We start from the raw sequence: 20,356 nt of genomic DNA on the forward strand, positions 1-20,356 counted from the left end.
ATCCCACTCTGATTCTACATATTTGACAATTTTAGATACCTCATGTAAATGGAGTCATGAAGCTTTTGTCTTCCTGTGACTGCCTTATTTCAGTTTGATTATTATTCTCAAAGCTCTTATATTGTCTCATTATTTCAGAACTTCCTTCTTTTTTTAATGCTAAGTGTATTTCATTATGTGAATATGTCATATTTTCTTTATTCATTCATCTGTTGATAGACATTTAGCCATACCTTGGCTATTGTGTATAGTGCTGCAATGCACATTGTAGTGCTAATAATCTCTTCTAGATCCTGATTTCAGCTATTTTTGATAAATACCCAGAAGTGGGATTACTAGATCATATGGTAGTTCTATTTTTAATATTTTGAGAAATCTTCATGCTATTTTCCATAGTGTCTTGCACCATTTTTTAAGATTATAACTTTACTTTTTTAAAGATTTAATTTATTTGTTTGAAAGAGAGATAGAGAGCATGAGTGGGGAGGGACAGAGAGAAAGGGAGAAGCAGACTTCCTGCTCAGCAGGAAGTCCAATGTGGGGCCCAATCCCAGGACCCTAGGATCATGACCTGAGCTGAAGGCAGACACTTAACCGACTAAGCCACCCAGGCACCTGTCTGAACCATTTTGTATTGCCACCAACAGTGTGCAAGTGTTCCAGATTCTCACCATTTGTCATATTTTATTTGTAAAATAGCCATCCTGATGCATGTAAAGGGAAATCTCACTGTGGTCTTGACTTACATTTTCCTGATGGTTAGTGACACTGAACATTTTTTCATATATCTCTTGGCCATTTGTATGTTCTTTGGAGAAATGTCTATTAAAGTCTTTAGTCCACTTAAAAATTTGAAAAACTAGTAATAGGGTTTTGTTATTATTATTGAATTAAAGGAGTTTGTTATATATTTTGGAGCTTAATCCCTTATCAGATATGTGGTTTGCAAATATCTTCTCCCATTGCCTTTTTTTGTATTGATTGTTTGCTTTGTTGTGCAGGAGCTTTTTAGTTTGATAAAATACTACTTGTCTATTTTGCTTTTGTTTCTTGTTGCTTTGTCATATCCGTGAAATCATTGTCAAGACCAGTACCATGCAGCAATTCCCCTACATTTCTTCTAGGAGTTTTATAGTTTCAGGTCAGACTTTAAGGTTTTAAAACATTTTGAGTGATTTTTTTTGTGTATAGTGTGAGCTAAGGTTCCAATTTCATTCTTTGCCATGTATACATCCAGTTTTCCGAGCACCATTTGTTGAAGGAAGACCTTATCCTTTCCCCTTATCCTTTCCCTTATCCTTTCTTCGCATCCTTGTCAAAGTTCAGCTAACTGTATGTGTGTTGATTTATTTCTGGGCTATTTTGCTCCACTAGTCAATATGTCTGTCTTTATGCTACTATTTAACTGTTTTGATTACTGTAGCTTTGTAATGTATATTTTTGAAACCAGGAAGTGTTATGCCTCTATCTTTGTTCGTACTTAAGATTGATTTGATTATTTGTAGTCTTGTGGTTCCATATGAATTGTAGAATTTTTTCTATTTCTATAAAAAAATGCCATTGGTGTTCTGATAAGGTTGTATTGCATTTGTAGATTGCTTTGGGTAGTATAGGTCTTTAACAATATTAATTCTTCCACGTCACTGAATACAAGATATCTTTCTCTTTATTTATGTCTTCTTCATTTCTTTTCATCAGTCTCTTAATGTTTTTAGTGTACAAATCTCTCACCTTCTTGGGTAAATTTATTCCTAAGTATTTAAAAAATTATTTTTATACTCCTTTATTATCTACCAAACAGTATTAAGCAGCATTTCATCTGTCAACCCTCTGCTTAAGAAATAGAAAAAAGAAAACACTAAGAACCAGAAAAACTTTTTTTCCTAAGAATTCATTTATTTATTTGAGAGTGAGAGAGAGCATGAGAGGGGAGAAGGTCAGAGGGAGAAGCGGACTCCCGATGGAGCTGGGAGCCCAATGCAGTACTCGATCCCAGGACTCTGGGATCATGACCTGAGCCAAAGGCAGTCGCCTAACCAACTGAACCACCCAGGTGCACCAGAAAAACTTCTGACCATATTTAGATTCTGAGCAGTTTTTAGGGAGAGGAGAATGCGTTAGGTACTAAAGATTTCCTTGTGGTGAAGCTTCTGTTTCTAAGTATGAAGATCTTTAGGTCATTTTATAATGTATTTGGGCACAGAAATCATTGACAGAGTGAAATGTAATCAGGGCTCTATTATTTTACTCAGGGCTTGTTTAATGGACAGATCCCTTTCTGTTTTTTTGGTAGGAATATTTTTTAAAAAGCTAGCTGTCTTTTGCATGGAAGGTATTTCAGAATTTCACATTATTTGCTTAATAGTTACAATTTGTTAAATATTTCTTTTTATAGACAAGAGGCAAAAAAGAATCATTAGTTTTACAGTGAGAGTTAAAGGGCTTCTGATCTATTAAGAATTTAATCAAGGGTTTCTGAGAACACCTATGTGTATACTCAATTTTCAGTCATAATTCTGATATCCTGCTCTGGTCTTTCAGACTAAAGGTGCAATGAGAATCTACTTTAATACCTCATATTTTGCATTGTTTGACTTCTCTTTAAATCAATAGCCAAGTAAGTAATTGTTATTTCTAAGCCTGCAATTCAAGTAGACAATTCTAAATTTTTTTCCTCTGAAAATTAAAAAAGCTATAGAAAAGGGGAGTTTTTTTGAAAAGGAAAATGTTAAATAGAATTGTATAAACTATTTTCTTCTATGACTTAGTAATTTAAGTTAAGGGCTAATTCCATAGCCGTGCCAAGTAAATTTGGAATGTATGCATTATTCTGTCTCTAAGCATTTTCTTATGGTAAGCTTGGATAAGAGATACAGAATTCAAACTATCTCATGTCACATTTTTCTTTTTCTGTGTGAACTGTGATTTGACAGTTTGTTTGAATTACTTTATGCCAGTGCCCTTCATATCCAAAGGTGATACCTTTTACATTATTGCTTGCCTTGTATGTCTAGATAGATGACCTTCAGCCCTTTGGATTATATTTATTGTCAATTCCTTAATTCACAAATATGAATATCATTTTAGGGCCTATTGCTGAAAAGTTTTTACTGGATGTTGAGCAACTCCACATCATACAGAAGGTGCTTATGTATCAGATCACCAGTTTATCTCCCAGATTTGAACTTGTATATGTATGGCTTTTGTGATTATCTTTCTTGCCTTATGATAATGCCAGAGTAGCAAGAAAAATGTAACTGATAGAAAGCTGTTACACATGTAGACCTTAACACTTGTTGGTTTAGAAAGTTCACTTTTTAAGCTCCTAGCTTAATATAGTCACTGTTTTGGCCCTTAATGCTATCAGCAGGATCTAATAAAGACATTTGGTTTCATTTGGTAACATTGTTACATTAGTTTAAATGAGACTCTTGACTTCCTTGTAAGACACAAACTGTCTTTGAAAAAAAGTAATATATTTAAAAGTATAATATGTATTTTTAAAATTCATTTTGAAGGTTCTCTGGGTGGCACAGTCAGTTAAGATCCTTGTTTTCAGCTCAGATCCTGATCTCAACCTCATGAGATCCAGCCCTTGTCAGACTCCATTCTCAGCATTAAGTCAGCTTAGATTCTCACTTCCTATCCTCTGTTGCTCACCCCCATGTGCACTCTCTCTCAAATAAATAAATAAGTCTTTAATTAAAAAAATTTGTTTTGAGTATAAATATTAATATTCAACAAATAGTTGAATTTTTAAAATTGAATACCAAAAATACAAAACATCATGCTAGCTGTAGTAGAGGACAGACACAAGAATATATAAGATATGTTCCCTATTCTCCAAAAACGAAAATTTACCCAAAATGTTAAGATAGGCAGTTATAGCATAAACAGATTCCTCTATAAACTCTATGAATGTGTTTTATCCCACTGCCATAAGACAGTGCTTCCAAATGTTTTAAATCATGGCAGAAATCTGTAATAATAATAATACTATTTGTAAAGTATACTAGGTTACAAAAAAGAGTTTGTAATCTGGGGAAAATATGTAATTATATTCCATTTATATTATTATGGTGATAATAATAGGATACGAATTATTAAATAAATTAAATATCGAATTTATATAAAGCTTTGAAATGATGTCTTTACAACTGTTTGATGAACTTGAGCTTGATTTCCATGAATGTAAAATCTTTATATCAGATACAATGATTGTAAAATATATTCACAAATCATTTGCATACTTTCTTTAAAAGGTGGAGCCTAGTTCTCTCGTTGTGGGGTGGACTTACAGATTTACATAAAACGAACAATATGGCAAAAGAAATGGTGTGTGTCTCACAAGATCATCATAAAAGCTATGTGTCCTGCTCTGAGCTCTTTCTGACAGATTACATGATCTGGGTCAAGTCCAAGCAGTTCTTTTGAAAGGCCTGTAGAGGCAAGGAACTGAGGCCTTCTGCCAATAGGCTTTAAGGAACATAGGCCTCTGAATAGTCATGTGAATGAGCCATCTTGGAATGAAGTTCTCCAAATCCCCCAGTTAAGCTTTGGACTACTGCAACCTTGGTTGACATCTTGACTGTGACATTACTGGGAAACTCTGAGCCACAACCACCAACTTGGCATCTCTTAAAAGTTTAACTCAAAAAGATTTTGAAGTAATGAATGTCTATTGTTTTAAAGCCCATATGTTTTAGAGTAATTTTTAAAAGTAGCAATAGGTAACTAATGCACCAAGTTTTAATGATAATTTTGTAAGCCTTCATAGTTTCCAATAACAAGTTACTCAGGTTGACTAACTGATAAAATATAAAATATTTTTTTAGGGATTTATTTATTTATTTATTTTTAGAGAGAGGGAGAGTGGGGAAGGAGCAGAGGAAGAGAGAGAGAAAAAAAAAGTCCAGTAGGCTCCCTGCTGAGTGCAGAGTTCATCTTTGAGCTAGATCTCAGGACCCTGAGATCATAACCTGAGTTAGATGCTTAACTGACTGAGCCACCCACAAGCCCCAAAAATATAAAACAATTTTTATAGTCAGACAATTCCAATAGTTGAAAGATTCTGTGTGTGAATTTTCCCCATTTCTTTCATTGATGAATGTAATGTGTGTGTGTGTGTGTGTGTGTGTGTGTGTGTGTAAATGTGAATGGACTCAATCTAATTGAATTTTCATATCATTCTTATTTTAAAATAATGATGAGACTCTTAAGATACAGAAGAGCATCCACTGAGATGCTAGGCAGAATATGATTAAAATTGTATATCAATCAAAAATGGGTTGAAGTATCTGATATATGCATACCAGGATTTGGGAGTTCCCACCCCAAGTTGGGTGCGCTTTGGGCTATGTGCCATGCTTTTTAAACACCTATTCCATGAGCCTCTTGTCAATGGTAAATAGCACCACACACAGTAACTCACTGCCTAAGTGTGTTTTCAAGTGATAGAATCCTTCCTGAGCCCCTCTCTATTGCTATAACTACAGAATAATGTCAGACCCCACTTGAACTCTGAAGTCTCTAGTTGAAATTTATGCCAAAGGGAGCTTAGAGGCTGTAACAACTCCACCCCCGACCAGAGTGATCAATGTCACTGAGCACTCCCATTATTCACTAACAGCATACTGGTGTGCCACAGTATACCAGCCAAGGAATGGTGCTTAGAAATTCAGAAGAGAAGGTACTCCTTTTTTTTTTTTTTTTTTTTTTTTATTAGCCTGCTCAGACCCCCATAACAAAGTACCACACACAGAGTGGCTTAAACAGAAATTTATTTTCTCAGTTCTGGAGGCTGGAAGTCCAGGATCAAGATGATAGCATGGTGACCATCTTCTGTGCGTTCATATGACCTGTTCTTAGTGTGTGTGTTCATGGAGAGATGTAGAAAGTGAGATCTTTGGTGTCTCTTCTAAACAGGACACTAATCCTATTAGATCAGTAACATTTTACTATTTATTTTCTGTTTCTATTTTCATTTTATTATTTATTTTCTTTTGTTCCTCTGCTTATTTTTTCCTGTCTTCTTTTTGTTTTTAAAAAGATTTTAATTATTTATTTGACACAATGAAAGAGATCACAAGTAGGCAGAGAGGCAGGCAGAGAGAGAGAAGAGGAAGCAGGCTCCCCACTGAGCAGAGAGCCCAATGGGGGGGGTTGGATCCCAGGACCCTGAGACCATGACCTGAACTGAAGGCAGAGGCTTAACCTTCTGAGCCACCCAGGCACCCCATCCTGTCTTCTTTTTGTTTATTCAACTATTTTTGTAATCTATTTTAATTTATCCTTCGGATTTTCAGTTGAACCTCTTTGCATTATATGTTTATTTTCTGTAGGGATTTTAATATAAATCCTTAACTTTGCACAATCTATTTAATATTGTACCACTTCACATAAAATACAGAAAGGATGAGTTTAAATGGCTTATATGGTTGCATGATTTCTGTATTTTATATGAAGTGAAATTCTTCATGATATAATTATCATTCATATTACATATTTTGGATTATATTGAGGGCATCACAAATGTTGTATACTCTGGGTTCTGTTATAAGGGTATGAATGTTTTTAATAGGTCATTATCTGTGTTTGTTTATTCTCTGGAGTCCCAGATATTTGTTCTTTGTTTTGTTGTCTTGTTTTGGATTTTCCCCAGGTGTTAGCTATATGCTAGGATCTTACTCCAACATATTGTCTATTTCTATAAGCCTCAGTTTCTTTATCTGAAAAATGGGGATAAAAATAGTACAGTACTTAATTCATAAGGTTGTTGAGGAAACCAAATGAGATCATTTATATAAAAGATGTGGAACAATGTGATATATAGCAAATACTCAGCGTGTATTAGCTGTATCATTATGATTAGTGATTAATACCGTCTACCTTACAGGTTTATCAATATTAAAATAAATGATAAATGTATATGTAAAGAAGTAACCTTAGAGGCTACCACATGGTAAGAATTCAATAAATGACAGTATTTATGTTATTCAAGATGAATGATCTTTTTATAGATGGTGATGCAAATAAGGCCTTTCAAATAAGTGGCAATAGCCTGAGCCAAAGATAAGAAATAGAAGTGTCTACGTCCTGTTCAGAAGTTATGATGTTATATTTGAAGTGTAGGCTTCTTTTTTTTTAAAATCTTATTTATTTATTTAACACAGAGAGAGATTACAAGTAGGCAGAGAGGCAGGCAGAGAGAGACAGGAGGAAGCAGGATCCCTGCTGAGCAGAGAGCCTTATTTGGGCTGGATCCCAGGACCCTGAGATCATAACCTGAGCCGAAGGCAGAGGCTTTAACTCACTGAGCCACCCAGGAGCCCCTGAAGTGTAGGGTTCTTAAAAGGAATAACAATAGATGTGGGGAATACAGAAAGTGAGGGTGCAAAAGATGAGAGGAAGTGTCAATTAAAAATCAACAGTCCACCTCCCAAACTGAAGAGTATCCCTGATTTGGCCTAGCTGTCTGTAGAAAAAATATTCATTAATTCAATAAATATTCACATATTTATTGAAAGCCTGTTATGCACCAGACATTCTTCTAAGTGCTTAGTATAAAGTAGTGAACAAAACAAACATGGTCTCAACTTTCATTGAATCTTGAGGATCTGGTAACCTATGTTTTAACAAAATCATTTACTATGTATCTATCAAGTCCTGGCCATTGTACTAAGATATTAATGTAACTTAAAACAATGCAGACAGCACAGTGTTACTCTCCTACTTGTTGTCTGTTATTGGGCAATGTCCCTATAGCTAAGGCGACCCAATGATTTACCTTCCAAAGTGTGTTACTTCTGAGAGCGAAAGCAGTTGCTGTTAATAAACTTCACCAGGACAGCAGGCAAAGACAGGGACTTCCCATGGCAAACTAGGTGTATACATATGCCAAGTCTCTTTTACATGTAGTGATTTCTTTAGAGGCTTACATAGCAAAAGGCTATAGCCACAGATTTTTTTCTCCTTAATGTTTGGCTTACCTATCATGTACATATTAAATCGATTTCCCCAAGGTTTCATCTTGACTTCTCTTGTAGCTCTTGAATATGCTTACAGTTTTGCCTATAACACCTCTGCAATTGGCTCCAAATATTTATCTCCTGATTTGTCCTCTCTTGCAGCATTTAGATTCAGCTCATTTATCCACCTGCTTGCTGGACATCTGTAGCAACTAACTGCTGATAATAGCTGCTGACTATATATTTTATAAAACCAAATTTCACATATATCTTTTTTTCACATCTGTATCTTTATGATCCCCCATCCTGGGAATAACATTTTTCCTGTTCTCTTGCCCACACCTTTTGCAAATTCATTGAATTTTCCCATATACCCCAAACGTGGACTTATAGTAATATAAATATAAAACAAAGACTCTCTTTAAAAATAAGCCCAGCTGTTACCTTCTCCAGAACAGTTTTGCTGACAACCAGCTCACTAACCCAGATAGGGTAAAGTGTCTTTCTTCTATGGTTGCAATGCTTCCTGTATACATGTACTTTTACCTCACCATTAGCTACAGAATTTGAAGATACATGCTTTATCCATTTGTCTCCTCTACTAGACTTGAAGGTTGTTGGTTGTTTTTTTTTTTTTTTTCAGACTATATGATTCTTAAGCCAGCACTGTTTTCACTTTTTGAAGACTTTAGTTAATAGTAGGTGGTACCCACATATTTATCTATCTAAGTCAAATCAGACTTTTCACTTGCAAAATTGTAATAGAGGAAACTGAACTTCTTGTTATCATTTATAGTTCTGGCACTCTAAATAATGCCTGAGAATTAACCCACAAATCATTTATGTCTTGGCTAAGCATTATAGATGTGGTTAGAAGTAGTTGGATAAGTACAACAGTATAAAATCATGTAAGTTTTTGTAGGCTATGGAAAATAAATGACTTTTATCATGAGGTCATATGTAAACCACAAGCCTTTAAAGACAAAGTTTTAAGAGATGACTCTGACTTGATCACTATGTGGGCAATGAAGTGTATTGTGCATTGGGAAATACGGAGAGTACTCAAGCCCCTGCAGTTGGTCAAACTAAGAACTGCTAGAAACCTGAAGGAAGCTAATGGAGGGAAATGGAGGAAAAAAAATTAGTTAATTTTAGTTACATTTCTGAGGTTAAATCTATATACTAATTGATAAAATTGATGTGGGAAGAATAAACTAGCAGGTGGCATTTGCTGAAATAGGGCTGATTTTAGTGGGAATTGGTTTCTGGTAGCAAAAAATTGAATGTACCAACTTTGAAAAAATACCTTTAAGACTTCCAAGTGGAGGTGATAAATATGAGAGTTACCAGTGCACAGACTGATACAAGCTGTCAGTATGATTTATTTAAGAAGAGAGTTGTAGATGGGAAGGAGACCTAATATCAAGTCCTCAAGAACTCCAGAGATTTGCTGGACAAAGTAGAATCTGCAAATCAAGAGCAATCAGAAAGCTAGAGAAAAATCAGGGGAGCTTCAGAGAATCTAGAAGAAGAAAAAAGAATTCATTAAGATATCAGGAGAGCTTCAGGAAATTTGAAAATCAAAATTTGAAAGAAAAAAAAAAGATTTCAAGAAGGAGAAACAACTGTGTTAAGCACTACAGAGAGTTACAAAAAATTAGAACAAAAAAAATGTATTTCTTTTTGTGTTTATCACCATGAAAGTCTTTGGTAGAAAGAGTTTCAAACTTTGGATGGGAATCGTAGAGGTAAGATCCATATCTAAATAAGCTGAAAAAATATAAAAGGTGATGAAAAGGAGACAACCCTTTCAATAGTTTTTTGTTTTTTTTGTTTTTTAATTTCTTATTTTTTATAAACATATAATGCATTTTTATCCCCAGGGGTACAGGTCTGTGAATCACCAGGTTTACACACTTCACAGCACTCACCATAGCACATACCCTCCCCAATGTCCATAACCCCCCTCCCCCTCTCCCAACCCCACCTCCCCCCCAGCAACCCCCAGTTTGTTTTGTGCGATTAAGAGTCACTTATGGTTTGTCTCTCTCCCAATCCCATCTTGTTTCACTTATTCTTCTCCTATCCCCCTAACCCCCCATGTTGCATCTCCATATCCTCATATCAGGGAGCTTTTATTCTAAAATTGAACAGGAAAAGTGGAATGGTAGCTAGAGGGCAATGAGGATCAAGAGAATGTTGTAGTGCTTGCATTGGTGGTTTGATGGGAATGATCCAGTTGAGAGTCAATGATAAAGGAGAACATGGGTCGTCTGGGTGGCTCAGTTGGTTACGTCGCAACCTTTGGCTCAGGTCATGATCCCAGGGTCCTGGAATTGAGTCCCATATCAGGCTCCTTGCTCAGTGGGGAGCCTGTTTTCCTTCTGCCTATGGCTTCCATGCTTGTGCGTTCTCTCTCTCAAATAAATAAATAAATCTTAAAAAAAAAAAGGAGAACATTAAGATAATTGGAGAAGGGAAAGTAAAGGCTGATGGGGCCAAAGTACATGTGAAAAATTTGGCTGCTGCTGAAGGAAAGGGTGTTTTTTTAATCGTATCAGGGTAGAAGATGAAAATGCATTAACATGCAGATAGGTTTATAAATTTGGCTATAAAAAGATGAGAACAATTCCATCAGTTGGCTTCTATTTTTATAATAGCTAGTGAGATTAATTATAAAGTCTTGAAACAAAATAAGCATACAAAGAAGGCTTCCTGTATATTCTATACTTCGATATACATTGGATGTTAAAAGGAGTAATAAAAGTGCTTTGCTGTATTTTCCCCACTCGTTATTAGATTATCTGGCTATTTGAACTATACTATTGATGGAATTAAGGAGATAAGATAAGCTCCAAATTTTCCAGATAAAGTATAATGAAAAAATAATAATAACTAACATGTGGCTCTTACTCATTTTAAGGATTGTTCTAATACATAAATATCAAGTTTTATCAGGCATTTTACATTTTATTAAGTCATTTAATCCTGTATGAACCCTATAAATTGGATATTATTATATCCATCTTACGGGGAGTATACTGAAGCACAGAGAATTAAATAACTTGCCTAGGCCACTTAAGTGGTAAAAATAGGGTTCAAATCCAGCCCGCTTGTCTCCAAATTTTAGACTTCTATCACTATAAAAGACAAATTACTCTTGAGCAACAAGATTATTTCATCTATTTATTTATCCAACACAGGTACTTTTTGGCATCTACTATTTAGTTTACTCCACTACTCCACGCCTGCAGAAAAGACCCTCCTCTCTGCAAAATACTAGGCTAAAGGCTAGGAATGGAGGATGAAAGAAAACATGAATCCTGCTCCTATGGAGCTTATATCTAGCTTGCTACTATGTCTAAGAATTTCTACATAGAGCTTTAATATAAATAGATTATGATAAGGTTTTTTGTTTTTAAAGATTTTATTTATTTGAGAGAGAGACAGAGATCACAGGTGGTGGCAGGAGGGTAGAGGGAGAAGCAGACTCCCCACTGAACAGGGAGCCCATGGGGTTTGATCCCAGGACCCTGAGATCATGACCTAACCAGAAGGCAGATGCTTAACTGACAGAGGCACCCAGGCATCCCAGATTGTTATAAATTCTATGAGGAGAGGGGATTGATATCAGAGCTAATAAAATATACCAATTCTTTATGTAAAGAATAAGGAAAGATGACATGTGAAGAGGCCTTAAATAATGGATAGAATTTAAGTACATATGCAGATAGGGAAAGCAACATACTGGGCAAAGCACAAAATAATATAAGCAAAGTGCCAAAGATGGGAAGATGTTGTGTATGTATAGGGGAAAAAATGAAGCTCTTTCCCTATGATAAAGGATCCTAGGCTTAAAAGTGGAACCATCCTTCATCCTGTAAGTGGAGAACCATAAAGGTTTTGTTTCCCTTTGGGTGGAAGGCATGATATGATTAGAATCCTGTTTTAGGAAGATGTATTTTATAGCAGTGAGCAATGTCTGGAAGCAGAGAAAGAACCTGGGAGACTTTTCTTTTCTTTTCTTTTTTTTTTTAAGACAGAGACAGCTTGTGGGTGCATGCTAACAGGAGGGGCAGAGGGAGAGAGAGAACTCCAGCAGGCTTCATGCCCACTGTGTAGCCGCTTGTGGGGCTCGATCTCACGACCCTAAGATCATGACCTGAACTGAAATCAAAAGTCTGACATTTAACTGACTGAGATACCCGGGTACCCTGAAAATGGGAGACTTTGGAAAAGTGTTAATGGGATTATGTTCAATCAGCCAATGAGAGACATCTCAGTCACCATCTACAAAGTAAATGTAGTTAGTATATGCTAGTTAGTATAAATGTAGTTAATATATATGTAGTACTATAAAGTATGGCTTCTATTTTCAAAGAACTTGCAGTCTCACTATTCACTGCATTAAGCTATTAAAGAGCAAATTGATGTATATTGGTAACTGTAATACTGTGATTTATAACAAGAAAAATATATTTGGTCTTTGTCTTTGGTTCTAGCACAGAACTCCTAAAATGCTTGGAATTTTCTAAGTGATAAGAGAAGAGCAACAAAAATGTCTTGTTATGTTAGCTGATTTTTTGGATCACACCTAAGACTGGTTGCCAGGGGAACCAGCCCCATGGTTAGAGTGTTGGAAAGTTCGGTCCCACCCTCAACCTCTGGAAAGTGGTGAGGAGATGGAGATTGAATTTGATTCTAATGGCCAATGATATAATCAATCATGCCTATGTAATGAAGCCTCCATAAAAAACCAGAAGGACTGGGTTCTAAGAACTTGTATGTTGGTGAGCACGTGGAGATTTGGGCAGAGTGGTGTGCTTGGAGAGACAGCATGGAAGCTTTGTTCCCTTTCCCTGTATCTTGCCCTATGCATCTCTCTGTCTGGCGGCCCATGAGTTATATCCTTCTATAAAAAACCAGTAATCTAGTAAGTAAAATGTAAAATGTTTCTCTGAGTTCTATGAGCCACTCTAGCAAATTGAACCCAGGCGGGGGTTAGTGGAATCTCTAATCTATAGCCAGTTTGTCAGAGCTCAGGTGATAACTTGGACTTGTGATTGTTTGAAGGGGTTAGGGACAATTTTGTAGAACTAAAACTTTAACCTATGGGAGGTGACCCTATCTCCAGGTAGACAGAGTGTCAGAATTAATTTGAATTGCAGGACACCTGGCTGGTGTTGGAGCATTGCTTTGTGGTATGGGGGAAAAAAATCCCAATCCCCCATATGAATTGAAATCGATGATCAGAATCTTTAGTAATTTATTAAAGTTGTGTTTTCTATCCCTGATCTTTTTATTCTTGGTCAGCTTTGTCATGCCAAGATTTACACATAAAATCAAATAACACAAAAGAATACTTTTTCTAGGTGGTTCCCCAGACCATATCCTATTTACTCTAGAACTCTAAAACTGAAATTCTGTATTTTGTTCCTCTGTGTCTAGTGCCTTGCTTTGGACCCAAACTTTTAATAGCCTTTTCAAGACACTTTGACTTTGTATCCTGGTATATTACCTTTTATACTGGCTAGACTTGATTTTCTACTTCACTTTAGACTGCTTCCTTTTCTAATGTTAATATTCCTATGACCCCTAGTGAAAATCATGCCTATTTGCTTCTTCCCTGCTGCCACCTAGGTCCTACTGTTCTTTATGGTCACTTCAACTTCCATAAAACCTCTACCAGTGGATTTGCATTTGACATATAAATTTTTTAAGATAATTTTCTATTAGAAAATATAAAACTGTTGTAGACTATAGTTAGTAGAGATGTAATTTTGGTAGAGGGAATTAGCTAAACATGGGAAACCTCTTTTCCTAAGACCAATAAGCATAACTTTTAAAAAAATTGTATTTGCCACTGATCCTATATTCATAACTCGATTTGTCAGAAAATAAATATATGAACAATGATGTCCAAGTTTGATTAATCCTGGTGAATACATAGTTTTTCAAGCTGTGATTCAGGGAGCCAGGCTCCTTCCACACTGTGGATTCACCATCTTCTAGGGCCTTATCCTTATCTCTGTCTAGTGAGTCAGAAGAAGAAAGAAAATATAGAGAAAACATATTCGTTTCCTTAGACCAGAAATGACACATATTACTTCTGTTCACACTTTACTAGAGAGGACTTGGTCTCATTACTATACATAATAGCAAAGGAGGTTGAGGGATTTGTGTGTCCAATAAGAGAAAAAACAATTATGATGGTAGCTATTCATTTCTACCAGTTAAGACAAATAAGGTAAAATGGATTACAAAGTCCTTTGCAAGTATGAGCTAATAATAACTAAGTGTAAAAATAATATGTACCATTAAGTACTAAGTGTAAGATAAGATACTGCTATTCAGTCATTGCCAGTTAAGTGATTGTGAGAGATAATGCAGGAAATACTGGAATCAGTGCATTTTTGTGTTAAATGGTTTCAATAGTGATTTCCCTCACCAAAATCACTATTAAAACACAAGTTTACAAAGAACATCAGTGGGCAAAATGCTCCTTAATAAAGCCAGTAACATGTTCTTGTCAACTTTATTAATGTAGCTTTCAAAACAATAGGGGCAGAAAATAAACTGCTTAGCATTTGTGAAATGTATTATATTTGTCTTCCATATGATGTAGGTCAGAAGGAGTCTGAAGATGAAAGTGAGAATGAAGAATTGGATGCCAGTTTTAGGATATCAGTGTTCAAACTACCCATACATACTTCAGATTCATTGAAGTATGCGGCATTATTGAAAGAAAAATATTATTTTCCTACATATGTCCAGCCATTTCCTACTACTCATCAAAACCCAGCAATTAATAAAAAAGACATCCTGTTGAAGAGTAATGTAAGAAAAGAGTTTTTTACAGCACACAGAACTGGTATAAAACTCCAAACACTTTGGGATATTGATAAATACTACTCAGAACAAAAGAAGCAGGAAAGCCATAAGAAAAGAATAGCAGCTATCACCATTGCACAAGGTGCCCAAGAAAGAATTCGCTCAACTGTTCAAGAAAACCTAAATAAGAAAAAAAGTGCTGCACAAAAACTAATTGCAAAAGATAATGAGACAATTCAGAATGGTTTACTACAACTTTGGCAGGACAGATTCAATTACCTCAAAAAAGTTAAAGAGAGGAGAGCTATGTTTCTAGCAGAAAAAAAACAAAAGGCTGAAGACCGTTTATTAATTCAAAACATAAGTAATGAGCGCACTCTTTTATCCAAAGGAATTATTAAAATGGACAGATTGAGGAAGAATCAAGCTGTCTTACAAGAAAAATGTCTGATTGTTCAGCAAAGACTAGAAATGGAAAAATATCAAAAGAATTTATTAAAACAAATGAAGGAAATCAGGTAAGTGCAGTTTTGATATTATAGAGGCTTTTAAGTCAATTACATGTTAATACTGTATACTAAGTATTGAGACCTAATAAACAGTACTTTGTTTATAACATTCTCTTTGAAAAATAGAGACAACACAAAAGGACAAAAATATTCTTATATATTACCAAAGATGAGACAATAAAACAACTCCGTCTCATCCTTCTTCCACCCTCAACCAACAAAACCTGCTTCTTAATGAATGGTTGTTCTTTTACATGACAATCATCATTAACCTCTTGACCTTTGCTAGAAACCAGTCTTTTACAACTCAGTCTCTCTCCTTGCCAACATCTAATAGGTTTCCTTATTCATTTTACCTCTCAAAGGAGTCTCAAACTGATCATTTTCAATCCCACTTCTCCCATTCTAATGCAGACTCAGAGTCATTCTAAGATTCACAATTTATCCTTCAAATTGAGAGTTTCATCTGCATTCTCAAGATATCCTTTCTTCAACCCAAATCTGTTCTCTAGCCAAGCTTCAACTGTCTTTTACTTTTTAAAATATTTTATTTGAGAGAGACTGAGCTTGCGGGGAGGGTGTTGGGAAGAAGGAGAGGGAGAAACAGACTCCCTGCTGAGCAGGGAGCCTGACCATGGGCTCGACCCCAGGACCAGGACCATAAGATCATGACCTAAGGCAGAGACTTAACTGAATGAGCCATCTGGGCACCTGCCCACAACTGTCTTTTAAAATTAAGTTCTGATCAAGTTACTTCCTACTTAAGTATATTGATGCTTTGCCATTGTCCAACAGAATAAAATCTGAATAGCATTTCAGACATCATACTTTGTTCCAATTTAACTAGACTTGTCTCACTAAATTTTCTGCTATAGCCTTTCCCTCTTCCCCTAACAGCACTATTTGCTCCATACAGACTAAATTATTCCCAATTCCCTACCCAAATTTGTAGTTTCTTATTCCAGTTACCTTACTAGTTCTATCCCCTTTTTCTTAAAATATGAACTTTGAAAGAGTACTACAAGCCCATAATGTTAGTGCTATCTACATATTATTATGCAACACAAGCCTCTATTATTATTGTGCAAATTAGACAGATTTCGAGTGTTCAGATTGGTGAGGGGTTAGTGCATGTATGAGAAGGACAAGGCACGTATTTCTCCACGGAAACACATCACTAGTGGCCGATGCTTGGCTGAGTGTGACTGTATTTCTATTTGTCCCCTATTTGCCCCTGTCATGCAGTGTATAAACTGTAAAACCACTGACAAATTTCATCCTATTATTATTCATCCTTTAGTAACCAATTGAAATGGTACCTGTACTTTTTACCTTTCCACAACTGTTCTTCCAGTCTGAATTAATTCCTTTCATTTGGTGGTTCTCCCATGGTACTTGATTTAGATCTCAGTTGTAGCAGTTACCCCAAGATGGCCTTTATCAGTTTAGCTTGTAAAGACCTTTATAAAATAATTTGGTCTATCTTTTCATTTCTAGTACAATAGTTTCCTAACTAGTCTGTAAACTAGTATAGTAGTTTCCAAAATCTATTCAGTAATTATTTATTGAGTAATTACAATAAATTATTTATTATTTATCAAAAGTTTTTGAATTAGTAATGGTTGCATGTAAGTCCATTTAAGTCATATACTAGATCCCTCGGGAATAATATGTGTGTGTGTGTGTGTGTGTGTATATATATATATATATATATGTGTGTGTGTGTTTGTGTGTGTATCTATATATCTATATCTGTATCTATATCTATATCACATGTATAATGTATGCATATATATGTATGTATACTGTATATATACATATGTGTATTAGTGTGCTTAATACTTCAGCCATTGGAATGAGAAATAATGTGTATTTTTTCAGAACGTGTAGTGAAGATATATAACTGGAATTATTAAATATATACTAAAAATATAATTAACCAAATTTTGAAAATAGCTTCACTAGTTATTAGAATAGGTATCTATCCTAAAATAAGTGCTTATTTCACGATAATAAATTTTTCCTACACTTTTTTTTTTTCTATCTCTCTGCCATCATTGGCATTTCTACTGTGGAACACCTTCCATTCAAATCATTCAAATGGTAATTCATTTTCAGCTATTGAAGATGTCAAAGTGATATGGGGACATAAAGATTATTTGACAACAATAACTGAAAATCTAGGTGGGAGATAAGTCACCAGGCAATAAGACTACCAGAGTTAAATAATAATACAAGCATAATATAAGAACTTCAAGACAAAATTAAAATTTCTAGTTAAATGGTATGTAATAAATAGATGAGAGTAATCTTCAAAGAGAAAGCATAGCTAAATATCAAAGTGTTAATTCATTTCAATTCTCCCCAACACCCCCATATAAAAATTAATAACATATTCTTGATGCTCTAAGAACTCACCGATCAGTGGCAGGTATAAGCATATACTTGAATCATTACAAAAAAATAGAAGTAGGAAATTACAGTTGTCAATTTTTTTTTTTTTAAGATTTTATTTATTTATTTGACAGAGAGAGATCACAAGTAGGCAGAGAGGCAGGCAGAGAGAGTGAGAGGGAAGCAGGCTCCCTGCCAAGCAGAGAGCCCGATGCGGGACTCGATCCCAGGACCCTGAGACCATGACCTGAGCCGAAGGCAGCGGCTTAAACCACTGAGCCACCCAGGCGCCCCTACAGTTGTCAATTTGAATTTGGAAAAGCAACGTGCTGGGGGAAATCATTATTGGCAAAGTGGATGAGCAAAATTCGAGAGTTCAGAATAGGTAACTGACGGGGAGAGGAAGGAGGTAGTGAATATTTCTCTACTCATAGCAGAGGTTTTTGAAGAGGGACGATTGAAAGTGCAGTTGCTTAAGAAACATTAAATTAGAAAGGAACTGTAATTTCAGTGGACAGTCACATGGTAAAGACCACTAGGAATGCTACTAAAAAAATAAAACTTATTTTAAACATGCATTTTACCACAGAACCTTCATTTCAAGAAATATCTCAGAATGCTAATCCTCAGAATACACTTGGGACAAAGCTGTCTCAAACAAATTAAACAATTTTTAAAAATTGTTTCATGATGATTTTTAAATTTTAATCTAGACAGTGCTGCAAAGGCTCTGAAAATTAATATTGACTCAAAATACATTAAGCTATATTTAATAAATTTAAACTGTATTAGTTGTCAAAGGATTTTTTTTTATGGAGAGTATAATTGACATATACCATTATATTAGTTTCAAGTGTACAACATAATGTTTTAATAGTTCTGTATATGGTAAAATGATTACAATAAGTCTAGTTAACATCTGTTACCACACGTAAGTACAATTGTTTTCCTTGTGATGAGGACTTTTAAGATTTAGTCTCTCAGCGAATTTTAAATATGAATACAGTGTTCTTAACTATAGTCACCATGCTATATATTACATCCCATGACTTATTTTATAACTGGAACTTTGTGTCTTTTGACCTCCTTACCCATTTTACCTACTCCTTATCCCCCACCTCAGGCAAGCACCAATCTGTTCTCTGTGATCTGTAAGTTCAGTTTGTTTAGATTCCATACATAGGTGGGATCATATAATATTTGTCTTTCTGTCTGACTTATTTCACTTAGTATAGTGCCTTCAAGGTCCATCCATGTTGTTGCAAACAGCACGATTTCCCTCTTTTTATGTATAAATGATATTCCATTGTATATATATTAAAACTTCTTTACAAAGGATTTTTTTAGAGCATAAGCTGTAACTCACACTATAAAATGAACACATCAAAGATTTTATTTAACTAATTAAGGAACAAATAAGATGTTATAGCCAGTTCAGATGACAATTCTAGGAGCATGTATATATAAAGGCAATCAGGAATGCCAAAATAAATTTAGTCATTATCCATCAGTGATAATTATAACTCCACTGGACTAAATTTGCTTATACTTTTATAGACAAGGATCATTTGTATTACTCATAGTTTTCTTAAACTTATATGGGGTTGTAGAATAGATCAATGAGATTGAAAGACACAGATAACTCTGAAGGGTGCATTAGAAAGGATCCCCAGTAATCATTTTTTACTCTTTCGAAATCTTTTACACAAATTTGTCTGATATTAGATTGGAGCTTATCAAGTCACAGTTTTATCCTGGTGACATTCTTAACTATCCAAACTGTGTAAATACATATGTCTAAGGCTTGCCTAGAAATACTTAGTGATCCATATTGCTGCTTATTTCATCTACATTTTAAAAAATTGATTGCTGGGGGCACCTGGGTGGCTCAGTGGGTTAAAGCCTCTGCCTTCGGCTCTGGTCATGATCTCAGGGTCCTGGGATCGAGCCCCGCATCAGGCTCTCTGCTCAGCGGGGAGCCTGCTTCCCTCTCTCTCTCTGCCTGCCTCTCTGCCTACTTGTGATCTCTTTCTGTCTGTCAAATAAATAAATAAAATATTTAAAAAAAATTGATTGCTGAAGTATAGTTTACATATCGTATTACATTAATTTCAGGTATACAACATAATGATTTGACAATGCTATGCGTTACTGAGTGCTCACCACCATAAGTGTAGTTACCATCTGTCACCATACAACATTATTATAATAGTATTGCTTTTATTCCTGATGCTATACTTTTCATCTCTGTATGCCCGAGGAGAAGTGGGTAGGGCGATGGGTGAAATAGGTGAAGTGGATTAAAAGGTACAACTTTGAATTATAAAATAAATAAATCATTTATAATTTTAAATGTTATCATTAAAAAGTAGTTTGTACTAGAAAAGAGCATAAAGTAATAAGAAAGCATTTGCCTTTTCCTAGTTAAAAGCAATTTTTAAACTATTTACTAAAATTATTTATATAATATCTTTTTAAGTATGAAAATATTTTATATATTTCTCCTCCAAAATTTAAAAACATTTTCCTTAATGTATACTCTGTGTGTGTGTGTGTGTGTGTGTGTGTGTATGTGTGTATGGTTTTTGGAAATAATTTTTCTATAATTTAATATATATTTTGGAAAAGAGAATGAAAGCTAGTCTAGTATATCAA

At 35.1% G+C, this 20,356-nt stretch overlaps 1 protein-coding gene across 1 annotated transcript in view; it reads left to right on the forward strand.

Annotated features, from left to right (window-relative positions):
- LRRIQ3 (leucine rich repeats and IQ motif containing 3) overlaps positions 1–20,356 on the forward strand; it is a 222,657-nt gene that overhangs the window by 196,172 nt on the left and 6,129 nt on the right. The window contains exon 7 of the mRNA XM_045979656.1: positions 14,593–15,316. Within this exon, the coding sequence (XP_045835612.1) occupies positions 14,593–15,316 (724 nt within the window). The remainder of the gene's footprint in view (positions 1–14,592; positions 15,317–20,356) is intronic.

The sequence above is a fragment of the Meles meles genome, chromosome 1 (genome assembly GCF_922984935.1).
Source record: "Meles meles chromosome 1, mMelMel3.1 paternal haplotype, whole genome shotgun sequence".
Lineage (NCBI taxonomy): Eukaryota > Metazoa > Chordata > Mammalia > Carnivora > Mustelidae > Meles > Meles meles.